The sequence below is a fragment of the Centruroides sculpturatus genome, unplaced genomic scaffold, assembly GCF_000671375.1.
Source record: "Centruroides sculpturatus isolate CEXI.00-Female unplaced genomic scaffold, Cexi_2.0 scaffold33, whole genome shotgun sequence".
NCBI classification, from domain to species: Eukaryota; Metazoa; Arthropoda; class Arachnida; order Scorpiones; family Buthidae; genus Centruroides; species Centruroides sculpturatus.
The window spans coordinates 1,462,410-1,490,064 of record NW_019384325.1 but is presented as its reverse complement, the minus strand read 5'-3'; the positions used below and the strand labels follow the sequence as shown (position 1 = coordinate 1,490,064).

Here is a 27,655-nt window from a genome sequence, read left to right as displayed (position 1 = left end):
ATTCTTTTTTCGAGTAATTTTGTCGGCAGAGGGCACCGGCGGACGTTTGTTTACGTTTGGAATGGAAGAGAAGAAAAATGGCGACGATCTACGTATCGGTACGAATCGACCAAACGAAACAGATCGCCGAACGGCATAAACTATCGGGCGTTAATTTAGAAGGACAAGTGGAAACGGTAAAGAAGGAAATCAGCCAGAAATTAAATCTCCCGTTAGACGATTTAGGTAATTAAACGGCGCCGGGTCAATAACACCGAATGCTGGTTACTAAATATAAACGACCTTTACTTTCTTTCAGAGTTGGTTTGTCTGGGAAAATGTCTGAAACCCGAAGACACGTTAGAATCTTACGGTATCAAACACGGAATGACCATTCACGTTCTGCCCAAACAACACTCGGAACCGGCACCCAAGTCTTCAGGTCTGATTAAAAAAAAACATCCGCCGTTATATCAAATTACGTAATAATAAGGTTTGACGGGGAGTCCAGTATCTGTTTCTGTATTTTTTTCGAATTTTAAACACTTAAAGGTAGGGGTCTACAATTCTGGGAGGGTGAAAAATTCTTCCTTTGGAATTTACGTCTTACCCTTTTAAAATGATATGCATTGACCTGGACACTTTTGCCTTCAAAGCGGTTTTGGTTAGTCCATTCCCGTGTCAGTATTGTTTCAGTTTTTCTCTCTTTTTTTGGGGGGGAGTCTCTCAACTTCTTAAAGTGTGTTTTTGCCTTGCTGACCGAATATTTGGTCCGGAGACCCGCGTAAACTTGTACAAAATGTCTGTCGTCCCGGTTCGTTGCATTTTGCTAGTCCGTCGATGGTCGCCCAGTTTCTGTTAGAATAGTCGGATGAGTTCGAGTTGACGAAATTGAAAAGGTGAGGGCATACTAATGGCTTTTTAGTTAGGCAAACCCCGATTGAGTTGCAAAACACTTCTTTGGTCGATCTCGTAGAGTCTTTAGTGACCATAAAAGTCTATAGCTTGCCGTTGCTGCCGTTTATTATCAGGTTGTAATTTTCAAAAATTGTAGACCCGTAAACTCCCACCGATGTTGTCTGTCTGTCTGTCTAACCCTCCTTAATCTAGAGAACGGAGTTAGATAGATGAAAGTTGAGACCAAATAGAGGTGGGAGGCTCCGATTAGTTATGTACGAACTTCCGGTTCCCACCGAAGTTATGTTATTTCGTTAGACGGCTGGCGTGGTTACGTTGTTAATGGAAAAAGTATGACGTATGGAAGTAGGATGCTACCAAAATCGAGAGTATTGTCACAAAAATTTAAAATTTTAAGTGTGAAGACAAAAGATTTTTATAAGTGTTGTAATGTAATTAAGTAATTTACTGGTAGATCAAGTAGTTTATATTAATATTTTGTTTATTGTTTATACTCTGATTGTGTTTTCTACTTTCTGTTCTGTTGGCCTGTAGTGTTGAATTTAATATATAAAAGTTAAGTGTCTTTCGTACTAAATGAATGAGAAAAAATGTTAAAATTTCTTCCACTTTAAATTTGGTAAACAAAGAGTTCTAAAAATATTTACAGTAGCGGTATAAATTATATAACTTGTATTAGTACATTCTAGGAATTATCTATTTCTGTTTTAAAGATGTGTTAAAACAATGATAAGGATAGAGAATTTTAAATTTTTAATTATAAGAGCAATTGTAGTAGTTAAAATAAGTTACTAATACAATTCAAAATGTATAATTAACTATATTTTTAATCTTACCATTGGCTGACGATATGAAATGCTCAAAACTTTAATTTTTATGGATATAATAAGGGAAAAGATTATATTGTAGCCACAAAATATGTTAATGGTATCAGATTCCTCGAATACTTGAAGATTTCTACTGTAAGTAATAGATATGTATTATATCAATGGTGCAGTTTTCTTTATATTCTTTTAAAAGGTCAATTTTTCAAAGAAAATATTTCCTCAAAAAATTGATGAAACTTTATGGGTTAATTCCACAGAAATAACTGCCAATTTTTTGCTCGGACCGCATTTAATCAGAGACAAAAGCTTATCTTCGTACTCTTTATTTACTTATTTACTATGCATTTCGGGTGCAATATTTTTATGTAACTTGCGCCCCTCTTCAAGTTTTACATTTCTATAAATTGGTAAATTTGATTATTACATTTGTTATTACGGTAAATTACAACAATTTTGGGTATATTTACACAATAGTTAACTAACCTGTTTTATGTTTAGACATACATCTGCCCAGTGTTGATGTTTTGTCCCCTCTTTTTGTTTTCTTTCCCTTTAGCTCCTCCCATTTCCTCCCACACGTTGTCAACCTCCATTCCATCATTTAGGTATATGGTTTTGTTTGTTTTTATTAACAATTGCGAAGTGCTCTTTGAATTTTCGTAGATAACTGTCTTTTTCTCTATGAATTATTTTTATACTTTTTTTGTTGATTGTGCATCCAAATTCCCTACAGTGATTTGTCCATGGTGACTGGTTATAATTAAGTCTAATTGCTGCTTTATGTTCTTTTATTCTGGTACCCAGTTGCCTTCCTGTTCTGCCAATGTTTATCACTGTTTTTTTATATTGTATTCTAAACCTAGTTTTAGTATGTTAGTTATATTTCTTGGTATAGTTTTATTTGTCTTATTAACTATTAACTTACTTTACCATCTTACAATATGCCATTAAACGATAGAGCAATTAATATAATATCCGAAATTGACAAAGCGGTAAATCAGATAAAAATAGTGAATAGGTGTAATTTAAAACATCAAATAAAAGAAGACATAAAGAAACTAAAAAGCAGCAATGAAATAGGGAAGATAAAATTAAGAGATAGGGGCAGAAAAGAGTACAGTGATACCCTGAACTTATGCGATAGGTGGGACCGAGTGATAACTGCGTAAGTCGAATTCGCGTAAGTCAGGGTATAATTTCGCGATTCGTGTAAAATCGAAGTCGGATGTATGTAAGCTAATAAATGTTTTTGTTAATCTTATCTCTTCTTTTGATTCATTCACGGTTACAAGAAATCACCACATAGAGTCTCTGAAGGCTCTGTAGATATAACAAACACAGAAATAAATAACACAAAATAAATTGTAGCTATGTGTTGATTCTGCACAACATGTCCAAACATGTAAGCTGAACAAAAGTGTGGGGGGGGGAGTGAGTAATCGAGAGTTGCTTGGCGCTCAAACAAAAAACGAATCGACAAGATTTGAAAGTCGGGGTAGCGTAAGTCAAGGTATTACTGTATTCAAAAAAATGTACAATACTAAAAAAATAGTTGAAGGAAAATAACCTAAACATAATCAAAGCTGATAAAACTAATCAAATCATCATAGTTGATAAAGAATGGGAAAAGAAGAAAAAATTTGAAATAGTGTTAATGAATGATTTTGTTGAACTAACAGAAGAACCAAAAGAGTAAATAAAAAAAATGGATGAAGAAAGAGATCACAAAATTATATAAACAAAAAAAAGGTAACACCAGCTGAGAAAAAACAAATACTCAACTATAACAATATCAGAAAACCACAACTTAAAATACGGCTAAAAACATACAAAACAGGGGATATATGCAGACCGTTAGTAGACTTTAAAAACACAATATTATCTAATTTAGAACTATTCGTAAAGAAAAAACTTAAAATAGTACCATATTCAGATTACTCAATAAAAAACACCGACAAATTAATAAGAAAACTGATGAGAGTTAAAATAAAACCAACATACTGGCTACTAAGTTTAGACATAATTACTATGTACCCATTAATAAAATGGGAATTAGTTGAAAAAAGCCTACACGACCTAGAAATACATAGCTGGCTACTAGAGTTAATAAAATACAGTTTTAAAAATAATTATTTCCATATAGATGAAAAAATATATAGACAAAAAAATGGTATTAGTATGGGAACAATAATCGGACCAAAACTGGCAGAAATATGCATGAAAGAAGTAGATAAAAAAATTGGCAAACCTAAATGGAATAATATTTATGGCTAGATATGTGGACGATATCATAATAATATACGACAAAGAAATAACTAGCGGAAATATAATATACAACTATGCAAACACGCTAAGTAATACCCTTAAGTTTGAAAGTGAAACAGAAAATAAAAATGAAATTAATTATCTAGATATAACTCAAACCATGAAAAAACTCTCAATATAAAACCATACAAATAAAGCAGCAATGTAGATAAAATCCTTAATTATAAGTCGTATAGTCCTATTACAATAAAAAGAAATATTTTTATAACAGCACTATCAAAGATTTGGAACAGAACATCTAAGGCAGAAGAAAGAGAAAAACAAAAAAATGAGTTAATCATCCTTCATCTTGAACGACTATCCAAGAGATTACTAAAAAAGTGGATAAATGCATTTATAAAAAAACAGATTCAATGTTAAAAATAAGAATGAGAACACTACATATACGTCGTCCCCCTATATTAAGGGAACATTTGAAAAATACAGAAAAGTTTTCAGTGAGCATGGTGTTATGCTAGCAGCCAAATTAAAAAATAAGATTAAAAACAACATCAGCACCAATAAGTTTAAAGATAACGAAATACTAAACCAAACAGGTGTAATATATGAAATAAAATGTACATGTAAGAAACCAGCGATATACATTGGCGAAACAGGAAGGCAACTCAGTACCAGAATAAAAGAACATAAAGCAGCAATTAGACTTAATTATAACCAATCACCATGGACAAATCACTGTAGGGAATTTGGGTGCACAATCAATGAATAAAGTATAAAAATAATCCATAGAGAAAAAGACAGTTATCTACGAAAATTCAAAGAACACTTCGCAAATGTTAATAAAAACAAAACCATAAACCTAAATGATGGAATGGAGGTTGACAACGTGTGGGAGGAAATGGGAGGAGCTAAAGGGAAAGAAAACAAAAAGAGGGGAAAACAGTCTAAAAATGCCTTAGGGGACACAACATCAACACTGGGCAGATGTATGTCTAAATATAAAACAGATTAGTTAACTATTGTGTAAATATATCCAAAATTGTTGTAATTTACTGTAATAACAAATATAATAATTGAATTTACCAATTTATAGAAATGTAAAACCTGAAGAGGGGTGCAAGTTACACAAAAATATTGCACCCGAAATGCACAGTAAATAAGTAAATAAAGAATATGAAGATAAGCTTTTGTCTCTGATTAAATGCGGTCCGAGCAAAAAAACGGCGGTTATTTCTGTGGAATTAACCCATAAAGTTTCATCAATTTTTTGAGGAAATATTTTCTTTGAAAAATTGATATTTTAAAAGAATTTGAAGATTTCTGTTAAAAATTTTACCTTTTACAAAGAGCAATTGGCATTGAAAGAAGTTATATATAACCTCTGCAAGCCAATCATTAACATTAATAGACCATAACAAATTTCATCCAGAAATTATTTAAAATAAAAACTGATATGTGACAGAATGAAAGTTAAAATAATAATTAAGAAATTCTGTTGTTATATGTTATTTTTTAAAATAAAAATTTATATACAAGATGTATTCAAAATGTTCTTGGATGGGTCAAAACATGAATATAAAGAAATATGTTTAATATTTTTCAATATAATTAATTACTTGAGCTGTAGTATACTTTTTCCAATGATTCCAGTGATTGAGGGGACATGTAGAAAAACCAGCTTCTTTTAGGGATTATGTTGCATGAGTTCCATTGATTCAAAGCATTTTTCTATTGAACTGCCGCTCTTCCTTAAGCATCTTACTCTTATTCTTTTTTTGTAAGCAGAAGCTGTTTAGTTTTATTACTAAACAGCTTCTGCTTATAAAAAAGTTAATATTGGAAAAATTAATGGTTTTGTTGTCTGTTATTTACATTCAAAGTGGTACTTAATAGATGATATTGTTAGTCATAAATTAAAGTATATTGCATATTTATGAATCTGTGTGAGTTAGAGACTTACTATATACAGTAGAACCCCTCTAATCCGTCACCTTTGGGACTGGGGGTATGGTCGGAACGCAAAAAAGGTCGGATTATCAGAAAAAAGTAAAATAACAAATCTTCTCCTTTGTCTAGTCTTTGTAGCACTGCTAATTTTTCATTTAATGGAAGAGTAACATGTTTACGTTTCACTCCTGACATGTTGAAAACACACACAAAACTGTACATGAACACACAATGTAAAACATATACTGTAACGAACACAGAAAAACGCCACGGACGGTGAGTCACCGACGAGTCGGGACAAGTTTCTCGACTCCGACCACGGTCGGATTAACCGGAGTGACGGACTAGCCGAGGGCGGACTAGAGGGGTTCTACTGTATGTGTTTACTTTAAACTTGTGTTTAGTTCTGTATAATAAGTTACTTTAAATTTGAATGTGAACATTTTTGGGGATGTTGACTTAATTTGGTGGTTGGTATAATGGGGGAGAATTTAAGGACTTGGCAACAGTAATCTCATTTCTCTTATGTATAAAAGAATTATATTGCCAGGCATAAAGTTTACTGTATAAGTAGCATCGTCAGGTTTTAAAATTTAAAGCTTTTAAATTCCTCTAGATTTAAAATAAATATTATATAACAATTAAAGTAATTATGACAGAAGAATAATTACATAATAAACATTTAAAATATTTATTATGTAATTATTTTACAAGTACAGTATCTGAGCTATTTACTCAATACAGATACACTATAATATTAATTTTGTTGTACTAAATTTTGATATAGAAATTGAATTTTAACTTGTTCGAAATTGTAAAATATTTTATAAAATTTTTCTTCTGTATAGGACTGAGTCAAGAGGAAATTCAGCAATTAGTTATTGCGTTGAGAACGGCATTGATGAATCCGGCATTTCGAACAATGGTAAAAAGCTTTGTTTCTTTAAAAACTTAATTTCATTCAGATATTTATAACAGAATATAATAAACATTTCATTTTTTTATTGTCAAGAAACCAATTTGATCTTCTACATTTCATTTTCTTTTTATTTAAAACACAATATTTATTGAACAATTTTTTAATTTGAGAGTTGATTGATCAACATAACAACTATTTAGAACTGATTACATTTTTTCAAAAATTTAAACTATTTTTGCATTCTATGTACAAAGACTCCTTTTTTCCCTCTCATTCCATTTCTATAAAGCAGACATCTATTGAAAAGCAACTTTTCAGCATCACCTTTAATTTTGGGAAATCTAGTGATATAAGGAGGGGCTAGAATAACCTGTAATTTCAGATTTTTAAGCATCGATTATTTCCTTGCTGCAGTATGTTCTCATGTAATTATAGTGCAAGAAAAAGATAATTCTTTTGATTCTTTCTGATCTTACTCTGAATATTTTTTGATTCTTTCTGATCTTACTCTGAAATTTTACATGCACTCAAGAAATCTTGAGTGCATGTAAAATTTTAATGATTCACCAAAATTGTTGTTTTCTGCTTTGCTAGATCACTATTTTGTATGAAATGCTATAATTACAACACAATGAACTAAGACTTTATACATATAGACTAGACACTAAAGGATACTAAATGATAATGTCATATGTTTCTATTCTGTACTACACAATAGAGACATATTTGGCAAAGGTGCATAAGTCATCATTCTGGGGTCCTGTAAATATAGGGGGCACTCAATAAAGTTAACTTTGTTATATTGAAAAAGAAAATGAATTTTTCTATGTAAAAATCAGGTCTGTAGAGTCAGAATTGGAGCCAAAAGCAAATTCGTTACTAGAGGAGTCTATAGGAGCCTTCTATAATGCAAGATTTTGTTTGATTTGTGGAAAGACAAAATTTCAAATTTACATAATTTAATACTTTACTGCAACATTTTGTGTGTCAGTATGAGGTTTGAAGAGATAGTGGTTGTAATGAAAAACTCTGAAAAAAATAAGTGTTCTCAGTTTCAATAGGTATACCTGATGATTTACTTTTAAAATGTTTAAAAAGTATACTGGTGATTCATTTGGTAGTGATGAAATGCCATTCTGTGTTAATATAATCATAGTATATTTAAAATTATTATTTAAAGGCAGGAGTTGGAGTCAGATCATCTAAAATTCTATGAGTCACAGCTGGAGTTGAGAGCTTGATCTGTTGATTTCACAGCTCTGGTAAAAATTATAATGATAAAAATTGGGGTCATGCAAAGATACTTGAACCTGAGTGCAAAAAGTTGGAGTTTGTTTACTTATTTCAGATAAGAAAATGTTAAAACTTTACACTGGGCCATGTCAGATTTTTTTTGTATTATTACGTGCAAGTTTCTAAATTTCTTTGACAGTCAATGGCATAATTGTTTTGGTTGGTCAAAAAGTTCATGCAGTTTGTAACATGTAAATAGAAAGTAGTATTTTTTTTTAAATGAAAGTAAATATCTTTATTCAATAATGTAATTTCTTGCATTATGTTGCCATTTAGATTTGTTGTTATTTTAATTATTAGTAATATGATAATGGTGCTCGTGTAGTTTATTTTTTTGTATGCCTGTCTAAACTATCTACCTTGAAATTCATCCAATATAATAGATAAATTTAATAAAATATATCATTTATTTTGTTTCAGATCCAACAACTTAGTAAACCCGAAGTAATGGAAAACATTATTGCAGCTACACCAGGATTAGCTGATGATCCGATTGCTATAGGTAAATATTATTTAAATAAATTATAATTAATTTTTAAATACGTCTACAAGAAATGTTGAAAAGATAATGGCTGTACATAGGTACTTTTAATAAAAGAGTTTTTAAAGAAACACACTAAAATTGTTAACAACTTGACTAGAATAAAATAAATCTAGATACAATTTAATATCAGTAGATCTATTTTTAAGACTTGATGTTTATTTAAATCAATAAATGCTTAAGAAATACATTTATTTCAATTTATAAATGCCAGAAAATTTATGTTTTACATATTGAAATTATTGTCAATGCTTGTTAATAATAATTGATTGTGTGAAGAATTCCTTACTCTTCTGAATAAGTTTATTTTTCATGAATTTCATTTTTGCTTTTTAATTGAACCTATAAATGTAATGATTAGATTTTCTGTTGAAAAAATACCAATTAACATAAATAAACTATAGTAATGATATTTAAATAAAAATTGAATATAAACCCTAACAAGATTTCTTTATATAAAAATGGGATAATGTTTAACACATTATTGCAGTTAAACAAATTTGAAAAAACATTAATAATTTAAAGTAAACAAATGTACAGTGTATTTCTGATTATTCATATGTGGATTATCCATGCATCAGCCTTCCCCAATTTTTTTTTTTTGCACAAAATTGGCCAAAGAAAGTGGCACCAACCCCACAAAATTTTTTTTTGTTTAAATAAAATATTTTGTGTAAATGAAATGATGCTGTCTAGATGGGAAAATATGAACTAAAGCTTGTAGAAATTTCTGATAGTCTCTAGGCTTCATTTCCTTCTAAGAAATAAGTATTGAATTATTCATGTTTTTCAATTTTCTCTCCATCATTAGCCCAGATAATTGGTAGTATACTGTACTTATATTCTGGTATGACTCATTTCATGTAGCATTTTGAAAACATCAAAGATGTACGTAGATCTCAAATCAAGCAATTTCCTTTATCATAATGAAACAAAGTGATATTCTTATTGCAATAATCATTTGCAAGTAATATAAACAAATTTTTTTCTAAGAAAATGAATCGGTCCTACAATATGGACAAAGAAGTTTTGAATTTAGAACACAAATAATATGTAAGGACAATGTATTTTTTTCATTAATTAAGTAAATCCATCCAAACATTCAAAGCATATTCATTAAGAGCATAACACTTCCAAAATAAACAATGTGATTAACAATTTACAGTAAGATATGTTCTCAGATACATTTTGAGAAATTGTAACATACTGTGCAACACAAAAAGGCAGGGTTAGACAATTTAGGGTTCTAATCAAGTACCAGGCCTGAACCATTGTAACCAATGGGAAAGCAAAATACAATAATCTAAAATAACACTTATATACTTATTACTAACTTCTTGTCACAATCATTGTTGCTTGTACATACAATACTGTTCAATCTAATAAATATTTTTATGTATTTTTGCTTATATATTTCAAATATTTAAAAAAATCAAGTCAAGATCGATTATATACAAAATAAACAATCAATCAATGAAAGAAATTTTTTTATAATTAATTAAATCTCCACCAAATTAATAAACAAAAAATACACTTCTTACAAGCTGACAATACGAAGAATGCCAGACAATTTGATTTAATGAAGGTCACTGTTGGGAACTACACCACACCTTTTAATGGGTGTGCCATCTTTTATCTGCTTATTGGTGTAACTCCACACTACTCTATTTACATATCCACATGTCACAGGATCAGTCACTTATGTAAATTAGTATATTTTGGTCTTTATTTTTAAATTTAGCATATTTTGGGGTTTCTTGGGAGTTTCCATCCTTAAAAAGAAAGACCCCAAAATGAAAATAACAATCAGACTTCAACTCCAGTTGATTTTATATGGACACAAAGATATGACATTGACGTAACAAGAATTATGTTTAATATGCAAATAGAATTATTTAGATTGGTATATAGATGTTTATGGACAATTAACATAAATTTAAGATTGTGGTAAGAAATGTGTGTGATGACAATGCAGTCATCATCACTGCCTTTTTTGTATGCAAAAGAAGGTTTCCTAAAAAGCACTGAAGGTAAAACAGCAAACTGCTTATAACATCGTTAGATGTTTTGTGAAAGAAGGATGCATTGTGAAGAATACACCTGATGGTGCTAGAGAGCTGAAGATTGATACAGACGTGTGTGCTTGACATCAACATATCTTGGAGAGTAATTTTTGTCTGATTTTAATGCAAGTAAATGCATGCTCACTTCAATGATAACCAGCTAAACTTGGGTTAACTCAGAACCATAGAAAGATACTTAAATGGAATGTTGTATACTGTGAAGGAATGCACACAAATTCCAGTTGATACAAATAGAATGGATATTATTGAATCCAGAGTGAGATTTGCAAATTAGTTTGTTCAAGAAATGGTCAATACAAAGTATTGACTGTTTCTTGAACAGATTCTTTCAGATATTACTTTGTATCATTAAGGTAGGAATTGTTTGATTTTAAATCTGCCTATGTCTTTAATATTTTTCAAATGCTGCACACATTGCCGGCTCTACAAATTTTGAGAGTGCGTGAAACTTTTATGTTTCCACCTTTTTTGAAAATTCAGCTACAATTTATAAGAGTATATATTTATAATTAATTTTATTAAGGTAATTTTTAATTCAAATTTGGTACAAAAAACCAGGAAATAATTATATTAAAAATGTAACTTTTCGAGTTTTCACTGTTGCAAATTTCAATTGCAAATCTTCAATGTTTAAATTATTAGCAATGGCACTTTCAATCGAAATCATTGCCAAGTTGTTAAGTCTTTCTTGATTTAAATAGTTTTTCATTATTTTAAGCTTCAAAAAGCTTTGTTCTGTAGCAGCAATGTAATGAGCAATGTTAACATGATTCTTAATGTGATAGATACATTTATGTAAATTTCATTCAAATTGTTTTTGTAAATAAAATTAAAACATTTCTCTGGATCCATATCTTCATTGAGCCAGAATGCCAGGGATTTTGGTTCTATTTTTAATTCTTCTCCAGAAATGTCTTGTTTATTTTCATTTGTTAATTTTTTTCCCAAATTCTCTCAAGAAATCTTCATCTGCCATAAAAGAAATATCTTTTATGTTGAACAAAAATTTGAAATGTTTTAAATCATTCTTCCAAAGAAGTAAGTGCACAACTAAATGTTTTATCAAAAACTTCTTTTTTGTACTTCTGTATCTGGCTTAAATTTTCTTTGATGTTTTCCTCATCATCAAAAAATCTTTTTCTTTTCCATTGTCATCCCAAAGTTTGTGAGAAAATCGAACTCATTTTCCACATTTAAAATACCAGCAAGATTTTTTTGCTTCTTTAACAATTGAATCAAATCTGTTTTGGTTATAGTTTTCCTTCAAAAAATTAATTGTTTGTTCTAGAAGTTCTAAGCTTTTTGAAATACAGTAGAGCATCAATTATCCGACCCCCGATTAACCATCACATTGGTTAACCGACCATTCTAGTTGGAAAATTTCAAATGTCCGCTAGTGATGTGGCATTACAATATTTGGCTACGTCTTGGCTACTTTAATATTATTTTTGTTAAATTTTTGCGTGTTCTAGCTGGCATCAACGGCTTAACCATTGAAGGGAGGGCAGTATTTAAATGAGAATTAATTTTTTAATTATGAGTGGTGGTTCGTTTCATGAGCAATAAAACAATTTTAAAATAATTTTTAACGATATGATAGCGACGATTATTATTTAAAAAAAAAATTTGTTCGGCTAAACATCAATGAAAATTCAACGCGAAGTTGGTTAATAGCGATATACTAATAAACTAATTACATGGGATATACTAATATCCTAATATACTCTACTAATAATGTATCTTTTTCCTTCTTTTCGGTTATCCGATTTTTTCAGTTATCCGACCAACCTGAGTCCCCAATTGAGTCGGATAATCGATGCTCTATTGTATTTAGTTAAAAGGAATTGAAGTTGTTTACTGATATATTGACTTCAAAAAAGACATTGTACCGAATTATAATTGAACATAAAAAATCAAAATTTGTGATTTTTGATGCGATGGATTTGACTGTAATTTTTATGATTGCATCATTAGATTCTTTTGCAACATCTTGTAATTCTTCATAAATTTTAGAAAATTCAAATCTTAGAGTCTTGACAGCATTAATATGATTTTCCCAGCATGTATCACTTAATGATTTGACTGTAAATGATGGACACTTAGATTGTAAGATGCTCCATCTTTTTGTAGAAACTGAAAAAAATTTGAAAACTTGTTCAATAATGTTGAAAAATAGTGCAATTTGAGGTGAACTTGCACTGAATAAACCACCATTAAATTCGAAGTGTGATTGTGACATGGAATGTACATTGCTCATGGTTTTTTTTTTTTCTTTTCAAAATGTGGGTCTGAACACCATTTCAAATACCTTTCATGTTGGCACCATTGTCATAACTTTGATCCCTGATATTCTCTATTGATAAATTATATTGTTCCAGTGAATCAATGATGGCATTTGTCAATTCAATTCCTGTTGAACCTTCGATTAAATGAAATCCAAGAAAACTTTCATTGATTATTATTATTATTATTGGGATCCACTTCAATATATCGAACTAACTGACATTTGTTCCTGATGGCTTGTGTCTGTTGTACAAATGCATAATAATTAGAATCCTGCATTTTTTTCAAAATTTTACTTTTGATGCTTGGTCCAATCAGTTCCAAAATTTCATTTTAAATGGTTTTTCGTAAATAGTGAAGAGATTTTGTTTTTTTCTTTAGCTCTCATTAAATGTTTTTCCGTAACTGGATCAAATTCAACTAAAAATTCCAAAATTTTCAAAAAATTTCTGTTATTTTTTTTGTGAACTTTATCTGATGAACCTCTAAATGGGATATTTTGTTGTGCCATCATCATCATCGATGCAATCAATCTTCTTAAAACCCTATCCCAATGTTCCATTTCCTTTTGCAAATTTTTATTTATCAAAGTGTCCATTAATATTTCTTTTTGCAATCAATTTTTCAGTTCCGTTCACTTTCTAAAGCTATCAAAATGTTCAACACTTTGCTCGTGTCTCTTTAAAATTTGAGAAATGTGTTTCCAGTCATTGATATCATTTCTAGCCAACATGATTGTAATCGAACCAAATATTTTACATCAATAACAAAAGGCTTTATCAGCCATTTTTTGGATAAACCAACCACAATATTTGAATGCCTTTACCATTTTCCATGATTTGGTGAAAATAGTGATTAGAAAAACACAAATTTTCAGAGTTTTTAGGATATTTTTTCAAATTATTATTGAAACTGATGAGTCCCTTTATGACAATTTGTTGAATAAAACTTTGGTCATAAGTTTCTGGCCAATCAACGATATCATCAAAACAATTTTCTGGTGCAAGTAATTTAGTTGCAGGTTTGTTGGACTAATTTCAACAAGAGAGATTGAATCATTCAATTGGACAACACTTTCAGATGCCGATGCAATAAAATCAATCATTTCAGTTGAAAATTCAGATTCCAATTCATTGTTTTTAACAACATCTATTTGATTTTCATTGGTCATTTCTCGACAATTAGCTTTAAATAAATAATTTTCTAACGATGTTTGATTTTTCTTCATTTGCTCCTCTTTTCACTGTTGCTTTTGTTTGTATTCCCATCCAGAAAGTTTCCTTTTTTCTATTTTTAGCTAATATATAATAATTAGAAATCTTGCACTTTTATCAAAATTTTACTTTTGATGCTTTGTCTGATCAGTTCCAAAATTTCATTTTGAATGGTTTTTCCTAAATAGTGAACAGAATTCAGTTTTTCTTTAGCTCTCATTAAATGTTTTTCCATAAATGGATCAAATTCAGCTAAAAATTCCTGTTATTTTCTTCATAAACTTTCTCTGATGAATCTCTAAATGAGATATTTTGTTGTGCCATCATCATCGTCAATGCAATCAATCTTCTTAAAACCTTATCCCAATGTTCCACTTCCTTTTCCAAACTTTTATTCATCAAAGTGTCCACTGATANATCTTACTCTTATTCTTTTTTTGTAAGCAGAAGCTGTTTAGTTTTATTACTAAACAGCTTCTGCTTATAAAAAAGTTAATATTGGAAAAATTAATGGTTTTGTTGTCTGTTATTTACATTCAAAGTGGTACTTAATAGATGATATTGTTAGTCATAAATTAAAGTATATTGCATATTTATGAATCTGTGTGAGTTAGAGACTTACTATATACAGTAGAACCCCTCTAATCCGTCACCTTTGGGACTGGGGGTATGGTCGGAACGCAAAAAAGGTCGGATTATCAGAAAAAAGTAAAATAACAAATCTTCTCCTTTGTCTAGTCTTTGTAGCACTGCTAATTTTTCATTTAATGGAAGAGTAACATGTTTACGTTTCACTCCTGACATGTTGAAAACACACACAAAACTGTACATGAACACACAATGTAAAACATATACTGTAACGAACACAGAAAAACGCCACGGACGGTGAGTCACCGACGAGTCGGGACAAGTTTCTCGACTCCGACCACGGTCGGATTAACCGGAGTGACGGACTAGCCGAGGGCGGACTAGAGGGGTTCTACTGTATGTGTTTACTTTAAACTTGTGTTTAGTTCTGTATAATAAGTTACTTTAAATTTGAATGTGAACATTTTTGGGGATGTTGACTTAATTTGGTGGTTGGTATAATGGGGGAGAATTTAAGGACTTGGCAACAGTAATCTCATTTCTCTTATGTATAAAAGAATTATATTGCCAGGCATAAAGTTTACTGTATAAGTAGCATCGTCAGGTTTTAAAATTTAAAGCTTTTAAATTCCTCTAGATTTAAAATAAATATTATATAACAATTAAAGTAATTATGACAGAAGAATAATTACATAATAAACATTTAAAATATTTATTATGTAATTATTTTACAAGTACAGTATCTGAGCTATTTACTCAATACAGATACACTATAATATTAATTTTGTTGTACTAAATTTTGATATAGAAATTGAATTTTAACTTGTTCGAAATTGTAAAATATTTTATAAAATTTTTCTTCTGTATAGGACTGAGTCAAGAGGAAATTCAGCAATTAGTTATTGCGTTGAGAACGGCATTGATGAATCCGGCATTTCGAACAATGGTAAAAAGCTTTGTTTCTTTAAAAACTTAATTTCATTCAGATATTTATAACAGAATATAATAAACATTTCATTTTTTTATTGTCAAGAAACCAATTTGATCTTCTACATTTCATTTTCTTTTTATTTAAAACACAATATTTATTGAACAATTTTTTAATTTGAGAGTTGATTGATCAACATAACAACTGTTTAGAACTGATTACATTTTTTCAAAAATTTAAACTATTTTTGCATTCTATGTACAAAGACTCCTTTTTTCCCTCTCATTCCATTTCTATAAAGCAGACATCTGTTGAAAAGCAACTTTTCAGCATCACCTTTAATTTTGGGAAATCTAGTGATATAAGGAGGGGCTAGAATAACCTGTAATTTCAGATTTTTAAGCATTGATTATTTCCTTGCTGCAGTATGTTCTCATGTAATTATAGTGCAAGAAAAAGATAATTCTTTTGATTCTTTCTGATCTTACTCTGAATATTTTTTGATTCTTTCTGATCTTACTCTGAATATTTTTTGATTCTTTCTGATCTTACTCTGAAATTTTACATGCACTCAAGAAATCTTGAGTGCATGTAAAATTTTAATGATTCACCAAAATTGTTGTTTTCTGCTTTGCTAGATCACTATTTTGTATGAAATGCTATAATTACAACACAATGAACTAAGACTTTATACATATAGACTAGACACTAAAGGATACTAAATGATAATGTCATATGTTTCTATTCTGTACTACACAATAGAGACATATTTGGCAAAGGTGCATAAGTCATCATTCTGGGGTCCTGTAAATATAGGGGGCACTCAATAAAGTTAACTTTGTTATATTGAAAAAGAAAATGAATTTTTCTATGTAAAAATCAGGTCTGTAGAGTCAGAATTGGAGCCAAAAGCAAATTCGTTACTAGAGGAGTCGGAGGCGTAAAAATGGACTGACTGACTCATGTTTTTTATTTTGTTCTTTAAGACCCTAATAGGAGCATTAATCCTATGTTGTGCTTTATAGGAGCCTTCTATAATGCAAGATTTTGTTTGATTTGTGGAAAGACAAAATTTCAAATTTACAAAATTTAATACTTTACTGCAACATTTTGTGTGTCAGTATGTGGTTTGAAGAGATAGTGGTTGTAATGAAAAACTCTGAAAAAAATAAGTGTTCTCAGTTTCAATAGGTATACCTGATGATTTACTTTTAAAATGTTTAAAAAGTATACTGGTGATTCATTTGGTAGTGATGAAATGCCATTCTGTGTTAATATAATCATAGTATATTTAAAATTATTATTTAAAGGCAGGAGTTGGAGTCAGATCATCTAAAATTCTATGAGTCACAGCTGGAGTTGAGAGCTTGATCTGTTGATTTCACAGCTCTGGTAAAAATTATAATGATAAAAATTGGGGTCATGCAAAGATACTTGAACCTGAGTGCAAAAAGTTGGAGTTTGTTTACTTATTTCAGATAAGAAAATGTTAAAACTTTACACTGGGCCATGTCAGATTTTTTTTGTATTATTACGTGCAAGTTTCTAAATTTCTTTGACAGTCAATGGCATAATTGTTTTGGTTGGTCAAAAAGTTCATGCAGTTTGTAACATGTAAATAGAAAGTAGTATTTTTTTTTAAATGAAAGTAAATATCTTTATTCAATAATGTAATTTCTTGCATTATGTTGCCATTTAGATTTGTTGTTATTTTAATTATTAGTAATATGATAATGGTGCTCGTGTAGTTTATTTTTTTGTATGCCTGTCTAAACTATCTACCTTGAAATTCATCCAATATAATAGATAAATTTAATAAAATATATCATTTATTTTGTTTCAGATCCAACAACTTAGTAAACCCGAAGTAATGGAAAACATTATTGCAGCTACACCAGGATTAGCTGATGATCCGATTGCTATAGGTAAATATTATTTAAATAAATTATAATTAATTTTTAAATACGTCTACAAGAAATGTTGAAAAGATAATGGCTGTACATAGGTACTTTTAATAAAAGAGTTTTTAAAGAAACACACTAAAATTGTTAACAACTTGACTAGAATAAAATAAATCTAGATACAATTTAATATCAGTAGATCTATTTTTAAGACTTGATGTTTATTTAAATCAATAAATGCTTAAGAAATACATTTATTTCAATTTATAAATGCCAGAAAATTTATGTTTTACATATTGAAATTATTGTCAATGCTTGTTAATAATAATTGATTGTGTGAAGAATTCCTTACTCTTCTGAATAAGTTTATTTTTCATGAATTTCATTTTTGCTTTTTAATTGAACCTATAAAGGTAATGATTAGATTTTCTGTTGAAAAAATACCAATTAACATAAATAAACTATAGTAATGATATTTAAATAAAAATTGAATATAAACCCTAACAAGATTTCTTTATATAAAAATGGGATAATGTTTAACACATTATTGCAGTTAAACAAATTTGAAAAAACATTAATAATTTAAAGTAAACAAATGTACAGTGTATTTCCGATTATTCATATGTGGATTATCCATGCATCAGCCTTCCCCAATTTTTTTTTTTTGCACAAAATTGGCCAAAGAAAGTGGCACCAACCCCACAAAATTTTTTTTTGTTTAAATAAAATATTTTGTGTAAATGAAATGATGCTGTCTAGATGGGAAAATATGAACTAAAGCTTGTAGAAATTTCTGATAGTCTCTAGGCTTCATTTCCTTCTAAGAAATAAGTATTGAATTATTCATGTTTTTCAATTTTCTCTCCATCATTAGCCCAGATAATTGGTAGTATACTGTACTTATATTCTGGTATGACTCATTTCATGTAGCATTTTGAAAACATCAAAGATGTACGTAGATCTCAAATCAAGCAATTTCCTTTATCATAATGAAACAAAGTGATATTCTTATTGCAATAATCATTTGCAAGTAATATAAACAAATTTTTTTCTAAGAAAATGAATCGGTCCTACAATATGGACAAAGAAGTTTTGAATTTAGAACACAAATAATATGTAAGGACAATGTATTTTTTTCATTAATTAAGTAAATCCATCCAAACATTCAAAGCATATTCATTAAGAGCATAACACTTCCAAAATAAACAATGTGATTAACAATTTACAGTAAGATATGTTCTCAGATACATTTTGAGAAATTGTAACATACTGTGCAACACAAAAAGGCAGGGTTAGACAATTTAGGGTTCTAATCAAGTACCAGGCCTGAACCATTGTAACCAATGGGAAAGCAAAATACAATAATCTAAAATAACACTTATATACTTATTACTAACTTCTTGTCACAATCATTGTTGCTTGTACATACAATACTGTTCAATCTAATAAATATTTTTATGTATTTTTGCTTATATATTTCAAATATTTAAAAAAATCAAGTCAAGATCGATTATATACAAAATAAACAATCAATCAATGAAAGAAATTTTTTTATAATTAATTAAATCTCCACCAAATTAATAAACAAAAAATACACTTCTTACAAGCTGACAATACGAAGAATGCCAGACAATTTGATTTAATGAAGGTCACTGTTGGGAACTACACCACACCTTTTAATGGGTGTGCCATCTTTTATCTGCTTATTGGTGTAACTCCACACTACTCTATTTACATATCCACATGTCACAGGATCAGTCACTTATGTAAATTAGTATATTTTGGTCTTTATTTTTAAATTTAGCATATTTTGGGGTTTCTTGGGAGTTTCCATCCTTAAAAAGAAAGACCCCAAAATGAAAATAACAATCAGACTTCAACTCCAGTTGATTTTATATGGACACAAAGATATGACATTGACGTAACAAGAATTATGTTTAATATGCAAATAGAATTATTTAGATTGGTATATAGATGTTTATGGACAATTAACATAAATTTAAGATTGTGGTAAGAAATGTGTGTGATGACAATGCAGTCATCATCACTGCCTTTTTTGTATGCAAAAGAAGGTTTCCTAAAAAGCACTGAAGGTAAAACAGCAAACTGCTTATAACATCGTTAGATGTTTTGTGAAAGAAGGATGCATTGTGAAGAATACACCTGATGGTGCTAGAGAGCTGAAGATTGATACAGACGTGTGTGCTTGACATCAACATATCTTGGAGAGTAATTTTTGTCTGATTTTAATGCAAGTAAATGCATGCTCACTTCAATGATAACCAGCTAAACTTGGGTTAACTCAGAACCATAGAAAGATACTTAAATGGAATGTTGTATACTGTGAAGGAATGCACACAAATTCCAGTTGATACAAATAGAATGGATATTATTGAATCCAGAGTGAGATTTGCAAATTAGTTTGTTCAAGAAATGGTCAATACAAAGTATTGACTGTTTCTTGAACAGATTCTTTCAGATATTACTTTGTATCATTAAGGTAGGAATTGTTTGATTTTAAATCTGCCTATGTCTTTAATATTTTTCAAATGCTGCACACATTGCCGGCTCTACAAATTTTGAGAGTGCGTGAAACTTTTATGTTTCCACCTTTTTTGAAAATTCAGCTACAATTTATAAGAGTATATATTTATAATTAATTTTATTAAGGTAATTTTTAATTCAAATTTGGTACAAAAAACCAGGAAATAATTATATTAAAAATGTAACTTTTCGAGTTTTCACTGTTGCAAATTTCAATTGCAAATCTTCAATGTTTAAATTATTAGCAATGGCACTTTCAATCGAAATCATTGCCAAGTTGTTAAGTCTTTCTTGATTTAAATAGTTTTTCATTATTTTAAGCTTCAAAAAGCTTTGTTCTGTAGCAGCAATGTAATGAGCAATGTTAACATGATTCTTAATGTGATAGATACATTTATGTAAATTTCATTCAAATTGTTTTTGTAAATAAAATTAAAACATTTCTCTGGATCCATATCTTCATTGAGCCAGAATGCCAGGGATTTTGGTTCTATTTTTAATTCTTCTCCAGAAATGTCTTGTTTATTTTCATTTGTTAATTTTTTTCCCAAATTCTCTCAAGAAATCTTCATCTGCCATAAAAGAAATATCTTTTATGTTGAACAAAAATTTGAAATGTTTTAAATCATTCTTCCAAAGAAGTAAGTGCACAACTAAATGTTTTATCAAAAACTTCTTTTTTGTACTTCTGTATCTGGCTTAAATTTTCTTTGATGTTTTCCTCATCATCAAAAAATCTTTTTCTTTTCCATTGTCATCCCAAAGTTTGTGAGAAAATCGAACTCATTTTCCACATTTAAAATACCAGCAAGATTTTTTTGCTTCTTTAACAATTGAATCAAATCTGTTTTGGTTATAGTTTTCCTTCAAAAAATTAATTGTTTGTTCTAGAAGTTCTAAGCTTTTTGAAATACAGTAGAGCATCAATTATCCGACCCCCGATTAACCATCACATTGGTTAACCGACCATTCTAGTTGGAAAATTTCAAATGTCCGCTAGTGATGTGGCATTACAATATTTGGCTACGTCTTGGCTACTTTAATATTATTTTTGTTAAATTTTTGCGTGTTCTAGCTGGCATCAACGGCTTAACCATTGAAGGGAGGGCAGTATTTAAATGAGAATTAATTTTTTAATTATGAGTGGTGGTTCGTTTCATGAGCAATAAAACAATTTTAAAATAATTTTTAACGATATGATAGCGACGATTATTATTTAAAAAAAAAATTTGTTCGGCTAAACATCAATGAAAATTCAACGCGAAGTTGGTTAATAGCGATATACTAATAAACTAATTACATGGGATATACTAATATCCTAATATACTCTACTAATAATGTATCTTTTTCCTTCTTTTCGGTTATCCGATTTTTTCAGTTATCCGACCAACCTGAGTCCCCAATTGAGTCGGATAATCGATGCTCTATTGTATTTAGTTAAAAGGAATTGAAGTTGTTTACTGATATATTGACTTCAAAAAAGACATTGTACCGAATTATAATTGAACATAAAAAATCAAAATTTGTGATTTTTGATGCGATGGATTTGACTGTAATTTTTATGATTGCATCATTAGATTCTTTTGCAACATCTTGTAATTCTTCATAAATTTTAGAAAATTCAAATCTTAGAGTCTTGACAGCATTAATATGATTTTCCCAGCATGTATCACTTAATGATTTGACTGTAAATGATGGACACTTAGATTGTAAGATGCTCCATCTTTTTGTAGAAACTGAAAAAAATTTGAAAACTTGTTCAATAATGTTGAAAAATAGTGCAATTTGAGGTGAACTTGCACTGAATAAACCACCATTAAATTCGAAGTGTGATTGTGACATGGAATGTACATTGCTCATGGTTTTTTTTTTTTCTTTTCAAAATGTGGGTCTGAACACCATTTCAAATACCTTTCATGTTGGCACCATTGTCATAACTTTGATCCCTGATATTCTCTATTGATAAATTATATTGTTCCAGTGAATCAATGATGGCATTTGTCAATTCAATTCCTGTTGAACCTTCGATTAAATGAAATCCAAGAAAACTTTCATTGATTATTATTATTATTATTGGGATCCACTTCAATATATCGAACTAACTGACATTTGTTCCTGATGGCTTGTGTCTGTTGTACAAATGCATAATAATTAGAATCCTGCATTTTTTTCAAAATTTTACTTTTGATGCTTGGTCCAATCAGTTCCAAAATTTCATTTTAAATGGTTTTTCGTAAATAGTGAAGAGATTTTGTTTTTTTCTTTAGCTCTCATTAAATGTTTTTCCGTAACTGGATCAAATTCAACTAAAAATTCCAAAATTTTCAAAAAATTTCTGTTATTTTTTTTGTGAACTTTATCTNCTGTTATTGAAATACTGAATCGAAAAAATTGCGATAGTATTTGTACAAACATGCTAAAAAAAACTCTTATAATTCGGTAAAACATCATTGCTGACTCGTGTCACGACAAGATTGATTGAATCTAGACCAATGGCGGATATTGCACAAACCGTTGAGTTTAAACGAGCAGTGGACCTACTAAAAACCATTTATTATTTAACGTCCATAAAAATTATATTTATATTAATGGTGTCTCCAAAGTTCAGCAAATTTTTTGCAAAAAAAAAATCATTTATCAGGAAGCACGCGAACGCCATTCAATGACAAGCTCCACGACGAAAACAAGCTTAAGCAATGGCATAGTCGAACGGTGCACACTTGGTAAGTAATTCTACAATTTTTTGTTTATAGCATAGTTTGTATGGATTATTCCCAAAAAATTATACGTGTTTTGGAAATGTTGAGTCAAATTAGTCTAGAATCGATTGATTTTATGGAAAAAACCTTTCAAACAGCCGTAGTTCATAAACTGCATATGTGCCGGGCTGTGATTGGCTGGACTCGTAGAAAATGGATTCATAAAAAACGGAATGTATCTACCGTGTTATAGGGAGTCGACTGTATTTTTAAGTTTGGTTTCTTTCTTGAAAAGTTTAAATTTAAGTTAAGACAATTTTTTTGTTTTTTTAAAACATTTGATGTGAAGAATTAAGAAATTTTGTGCGAGAAATTCAGAATGTGTGTTCAAAAATTGTAGTGATGGATACACTTTAAAAAATAAGTAACACTTATTATATGACAAAAACATATGCAATACAAGTAAAGTGAAAAATGGATCAGTTATGACATGGGTTTTATTACAAACACACAGATTCTTGCTATTGCATTATTGAAACTCTCACTTCTACTACAGTTGCAGCTGATCCTTCAACATCTCTTTTGGGTTGAGTCTGTGGAAGTAAAAAATAAAGTTAAAATAAGAAAAAATGAAAAGATTGAGGAAGCATTATTATGTTCTTTTTAGTTAGATATTCATTAATCCTAAATGACTGATAGTAACCAAATGGAAAAGCTGCAGTAATGAAAGTCATTAAAGATATTACAAAAAATGTCTTCCAAGGCTCTATGGGCACCAAAGGAAATGTATAGCTGCTGAAGGAGCTTATTTTGAAAGTGGGATTATGAAAGAGCAGAAATGTTCTGTGTGTTGTTTAAAAACTTATGCCAAAAGTTTAATTCATTTTTGCTCTATCTTGTATATAAATTACAGTTCAGGTGATTAATATTTATCTTGCATCACACTAGAAAACCTCTCTTAAAGATAAACTTATGTAATTTTTTTTTTAATCAAAAACCTCAACATCATTCAATTAATGTTTTTGATTGGTCACATTAATAAAAGTTTTGTCGACCATAATTTAATGAACGTATTTTAAAGGTCATAAATGTGTTGGGTTGAAGAAAATTTAAGGCCTACTCTCATACGAAAATCCTATTCTAGCACACCGTAGGTGATCAGTTAACAAACATAATCCATTCCAAGACTTTGTTTGCTATCCGAATTGTTCGTTAACTAATTATCGATTTACCATAGGTTTTTATGGGAATTTGATTAATTCATTCTGGAGACGTCAAAAAATAAAAAAACATACTTTCTTACTATGTTTATTTATATGTAATAATAAAAATACATATATACACAGTCTTGCATTTTTATTAGTCATGTTTTTTCCATTTTTGGGGGTTAAAGAATATGTCTAATTCGATTGCTTTTCTCTCTTTAGGATTTTTCGGAAGTAATTAATAGCATTGTCGTTGTAGAGATACCTAAGCCTATTAACCTCAACCTGGTTTGGATGCCATTCTAAGACCGTCATTCTGACATCCTCCCACTTCTTCAAAAGATTTTTAATAGCAGATATTGGCATTAATCCTCATTTTCAGAAGAAAACATATCTCGCCGAGTTTCTTGGTGTTATTCATTCAGGAGTTCTTGTTGTTCTTCTGTCATCAGATCCATTTCAGATGTTGTCAGGCATTCTATTATGAGCTCTTCAATGTTCTTTATTTCTCAGATGTGATTTTTGTTACTCCTTTAGCTGCTTGGGTTTTTTTGATTATACTGTATCTTTCTTAGATAAGATTGAACTGTGGCCTACTGTAGACCTGTTTGAGCCATACTGTCCAGCAACATCAGACATCTTCTGCCCATTCTCTACCTTTGCTATTATACGCTCATCTTTCGAAAATAAAAACCCATGCAAAACTTAACGAGTGCCTGCCTGACAGTCTCGCGAATACTATAAAAGAATTGTTTTTGTCAGAAAACTAAAAGGCTGGAATTACAAGAGAGAGTTTCAAAGTTCGGAGGAATACTATCAGATCAGTATATACCGGATTGAACATCAATGTCGACGTCTCCCGCACTCCAAAAACTTTCGAATTGTTGCCTGAAGACAAGGGAAGACCAATTGGTATTCATTATTTTATGTTACTTCTTCTTGTGTTTGTTCTGAGGTGTTCGTTATTCGATTTGTTTGTTAACTGAACTGTTTGGTACTGATCACCCACTGTAGTTAACAATTATTTTATTAGCCATTTTAGCTTTTCAATTATTTTTTAGATTAAGTTAAGCTCAAAAATACTTTATTATAATTTATTTTTCTCTTCAGAGTTGTTGAACTACACCCTTCATTAGCTGAAGCTGCTACTCATATTGCAGCTGCGTTTCATGAAGAAGCATCTTCGTCGCAAGGAGCTACAAATGCAGCCCCCATGATCTCTTATTCTCTCGATGCTTTGAGTGATGAAGATGAAATGGAGAGTGATCAGGATCAAGTATGTTTAAAGTTTAATTTATTTTTAATAATGCTTTCACAGTTAAATATGAATTAGTTTAAAAGTAGTAAAATGATTCAAAAAATTATTTAGTTTTGATTCTGCAGAATAAAGAAATTTATTTGAGAGATTCAAATTATGAAAGATTTATGATTAAATTTTCATATGATCTTCAAATATATAGTATTAAATATGTTTTTAACAGTTTTTCTTCATTTATCTGAATTAATTATTTGATTCATTAGCTTATATATATAAAAAGATTTGCTATTTTCTTACTATAATGATCAGATACATTTAACATGAAAACTTATACAATTCAGCAATACATTTTCACATTAATATGTTTGATTGTCTTTTAATTTTTTTAATTTAGTGATTAGCAAATATTTTCACATGTATAAGTTACTTAAAATATTTGATAGCTTTGATTGAAACACTGCTTGAACAGTCAAATTTATATTTATAATTCATTTAACTAAGTTCAAGAATATACTTGTAATTAATTTTCGTATTTTAAACATTTTTTTTTTTTCACTTCAGATTTTTTATATAGGGGAGACCGGGGCAACTTCGGCATGCGGGGCAAGTTTGTCAAGCGCTTTTTTTAAAAAACAAATTAAAAGGAGACTTTGGTTATAGGTTAGGCGGTTGAGTTTTATTGGTGGCTTGTTGAGTGTAGTGTTTTTATTGTTCTCCAACAAGCGTAGTTGAATTATCAAGCAAATTTTCATTTTCGTTCAATTCCATATAATATTTTTTTTCCATTTATATTGAATTGGCAGGTTTTGTTATAATTCCATGATAACGAAAGTTACTTTTTCTGTTAGAAGGATGTAACTTCAACTTATTCACGTGGCCAGATCGTGGCTTGGCATTCTGTTCTCAGGGTTGTACTTAATGTTTCGAAATCATGACTAGCGGGGTAAGATCGGCAACATAAAGCCACATTAGAAGCAAAGGATAAAAATCAAACAGATGATAAATGAAAACATGTTTGCATTTGTTATTCATGTATATATGTCTTTGAACTTGCATTTCGTTGTAATAATATTAAATTGGTGTCGGATTTGTATTTCTTTGTTTTAATAGTGAATTCCAACTTATACATTGTTAATAACATAATTTTATATACGTGCCTATCTTGCCCCATTACTGTTGCCCCTATACCAGGGGCAACTTTAATAAAAATAATTAAAATAATTACAACTTTACAAAAAGAGAGAAGTTGCCGATCTTGCCCCTATACCCGGGGCAACTTCGTCAATTTCTCTCTTCTTGTAAAGTTGTAATTATTTTAATTATTTTTATTTCCAAACTGATTTTAACCAGTTCTATAGTAAGGTAACATTCCAATAGACAATATGCAAAGCTTTTTTTCAGTTTACAGTGGTATTTATTACACAAAATTTAAGTAAAGCTTAACATGCCGATCTTGCCCCGATCTCCCCTATATTACATATTTAAATTTGTATCAGTGAGAAATATTGATTATAAAGTATGTTAATGCAACTCTTTTTGTATTTATCACAATCTAACTTTATATTTTCAGGCTATGGGTAGCCAGATGTTATCTCCGGGTCCCATTACTCCGGCACAGTTAGCCTCCGCACTAGCGGCAGTCGCCGCCACCCCGGGTAGCCCCAGGACGACAGATAATTCTCAACAAGACGGACAGTCTTCCTCTTCCCATCTTCAGGCACCTCCTTCTCCTCAGTTACACGCACCTCCTCCCACACCGAGAGGCATGATCACTTCTGAAATGTTCAACCAAGCCATGCAGCACGCTTTGGGGGTGGTTACTCAAGGACAAAGCAGTCTCCAGGTATATAGTATTACATATAAATTACAGAGAGGCGATACAAGTAATTAAAGTTAAACAATTCTTACAGTCTCAGTTGCAGCAATTGAGAGACATGGGAATTTCCGACGACTCGATCAGTCTCAGAGCCCTAGAAGCCACCGGCGGAGACGTTCACGCGGCTCTGGAACTCATATTCGGAGATCTCGGAGAAAGAAACGTCCCAGAAGAAATGTAAATCGTTAACCTCTAGTAAAAAGTCATAGCCAAAGTATAAACTTACATCAGTAGCCAAATAATCTCATAGAATGCAAAATAACAAATTATTTATAGTTATTACTTTAAAATTATCCTGATTTAAACATTGTATAAACATTTTTTTTTAATTGTATGTACAATATAACTACAAAAGTCAGAGAAAATTAATTAGATGGTTAAAACTA

General features: G+C 30.1%; 1 protein-coding gene across 1 annotated transcript; it reads left to right on the top strand.

The window, feature by feature from the left end:
* Positions 1-27,640, top strand: LOC111626914 (ubiquitin-like protein 7). The gene is made up of 9 exons (XM_023370443.1): positions 1-225; positions 299-421; positions 6,785-6,861; positions 8,569-8,650; positions 15,728-15,804; positions 17,630-17,711; positions 25,236-25,411; positions 26,964-27,236; positions 27,304-27,640. Exons 1-9 carry the CDS (start codon positions 78-80, stop codon positions 27,448-27,450), a joined length of 1,185 nt encoding a protein of 394 aa, XP_023226211.1. The 5' UTR covers positions 1-77; the 3' UTR covers positions 27,451-27,640.
* The last annotated feature ends 15 nt before the right edge of the window (positions 27,641-27,655 follow it).

What these genes read in the sequence shown, in the direction of transcription:
- LOC111626914 (XM_023370443.1), top strand. Translation starts at nt 78, where the DNA reads ATGGCGACGATCTACGTATCGGTACGAATCGACCAAACGAAACAGATC. An exon ending in ATCCGGCATTTCGAACAATG is followed by an intron (nt 15,805 to 17,629) that starts GTAAAAAGCTTT and finishes ATTTTGTTTCAG; the next exon opens with ATCCAACAACTTAGTAAACC. An exon ending in TGATGATCCGATTGCTATAG is followed by an intron (nt 17,712 to 25,235) that starts GTAAATATTATT and finishes TATAATTTATTT; the next exon opens with TTCTCTTCAGAGTTGTTGAA.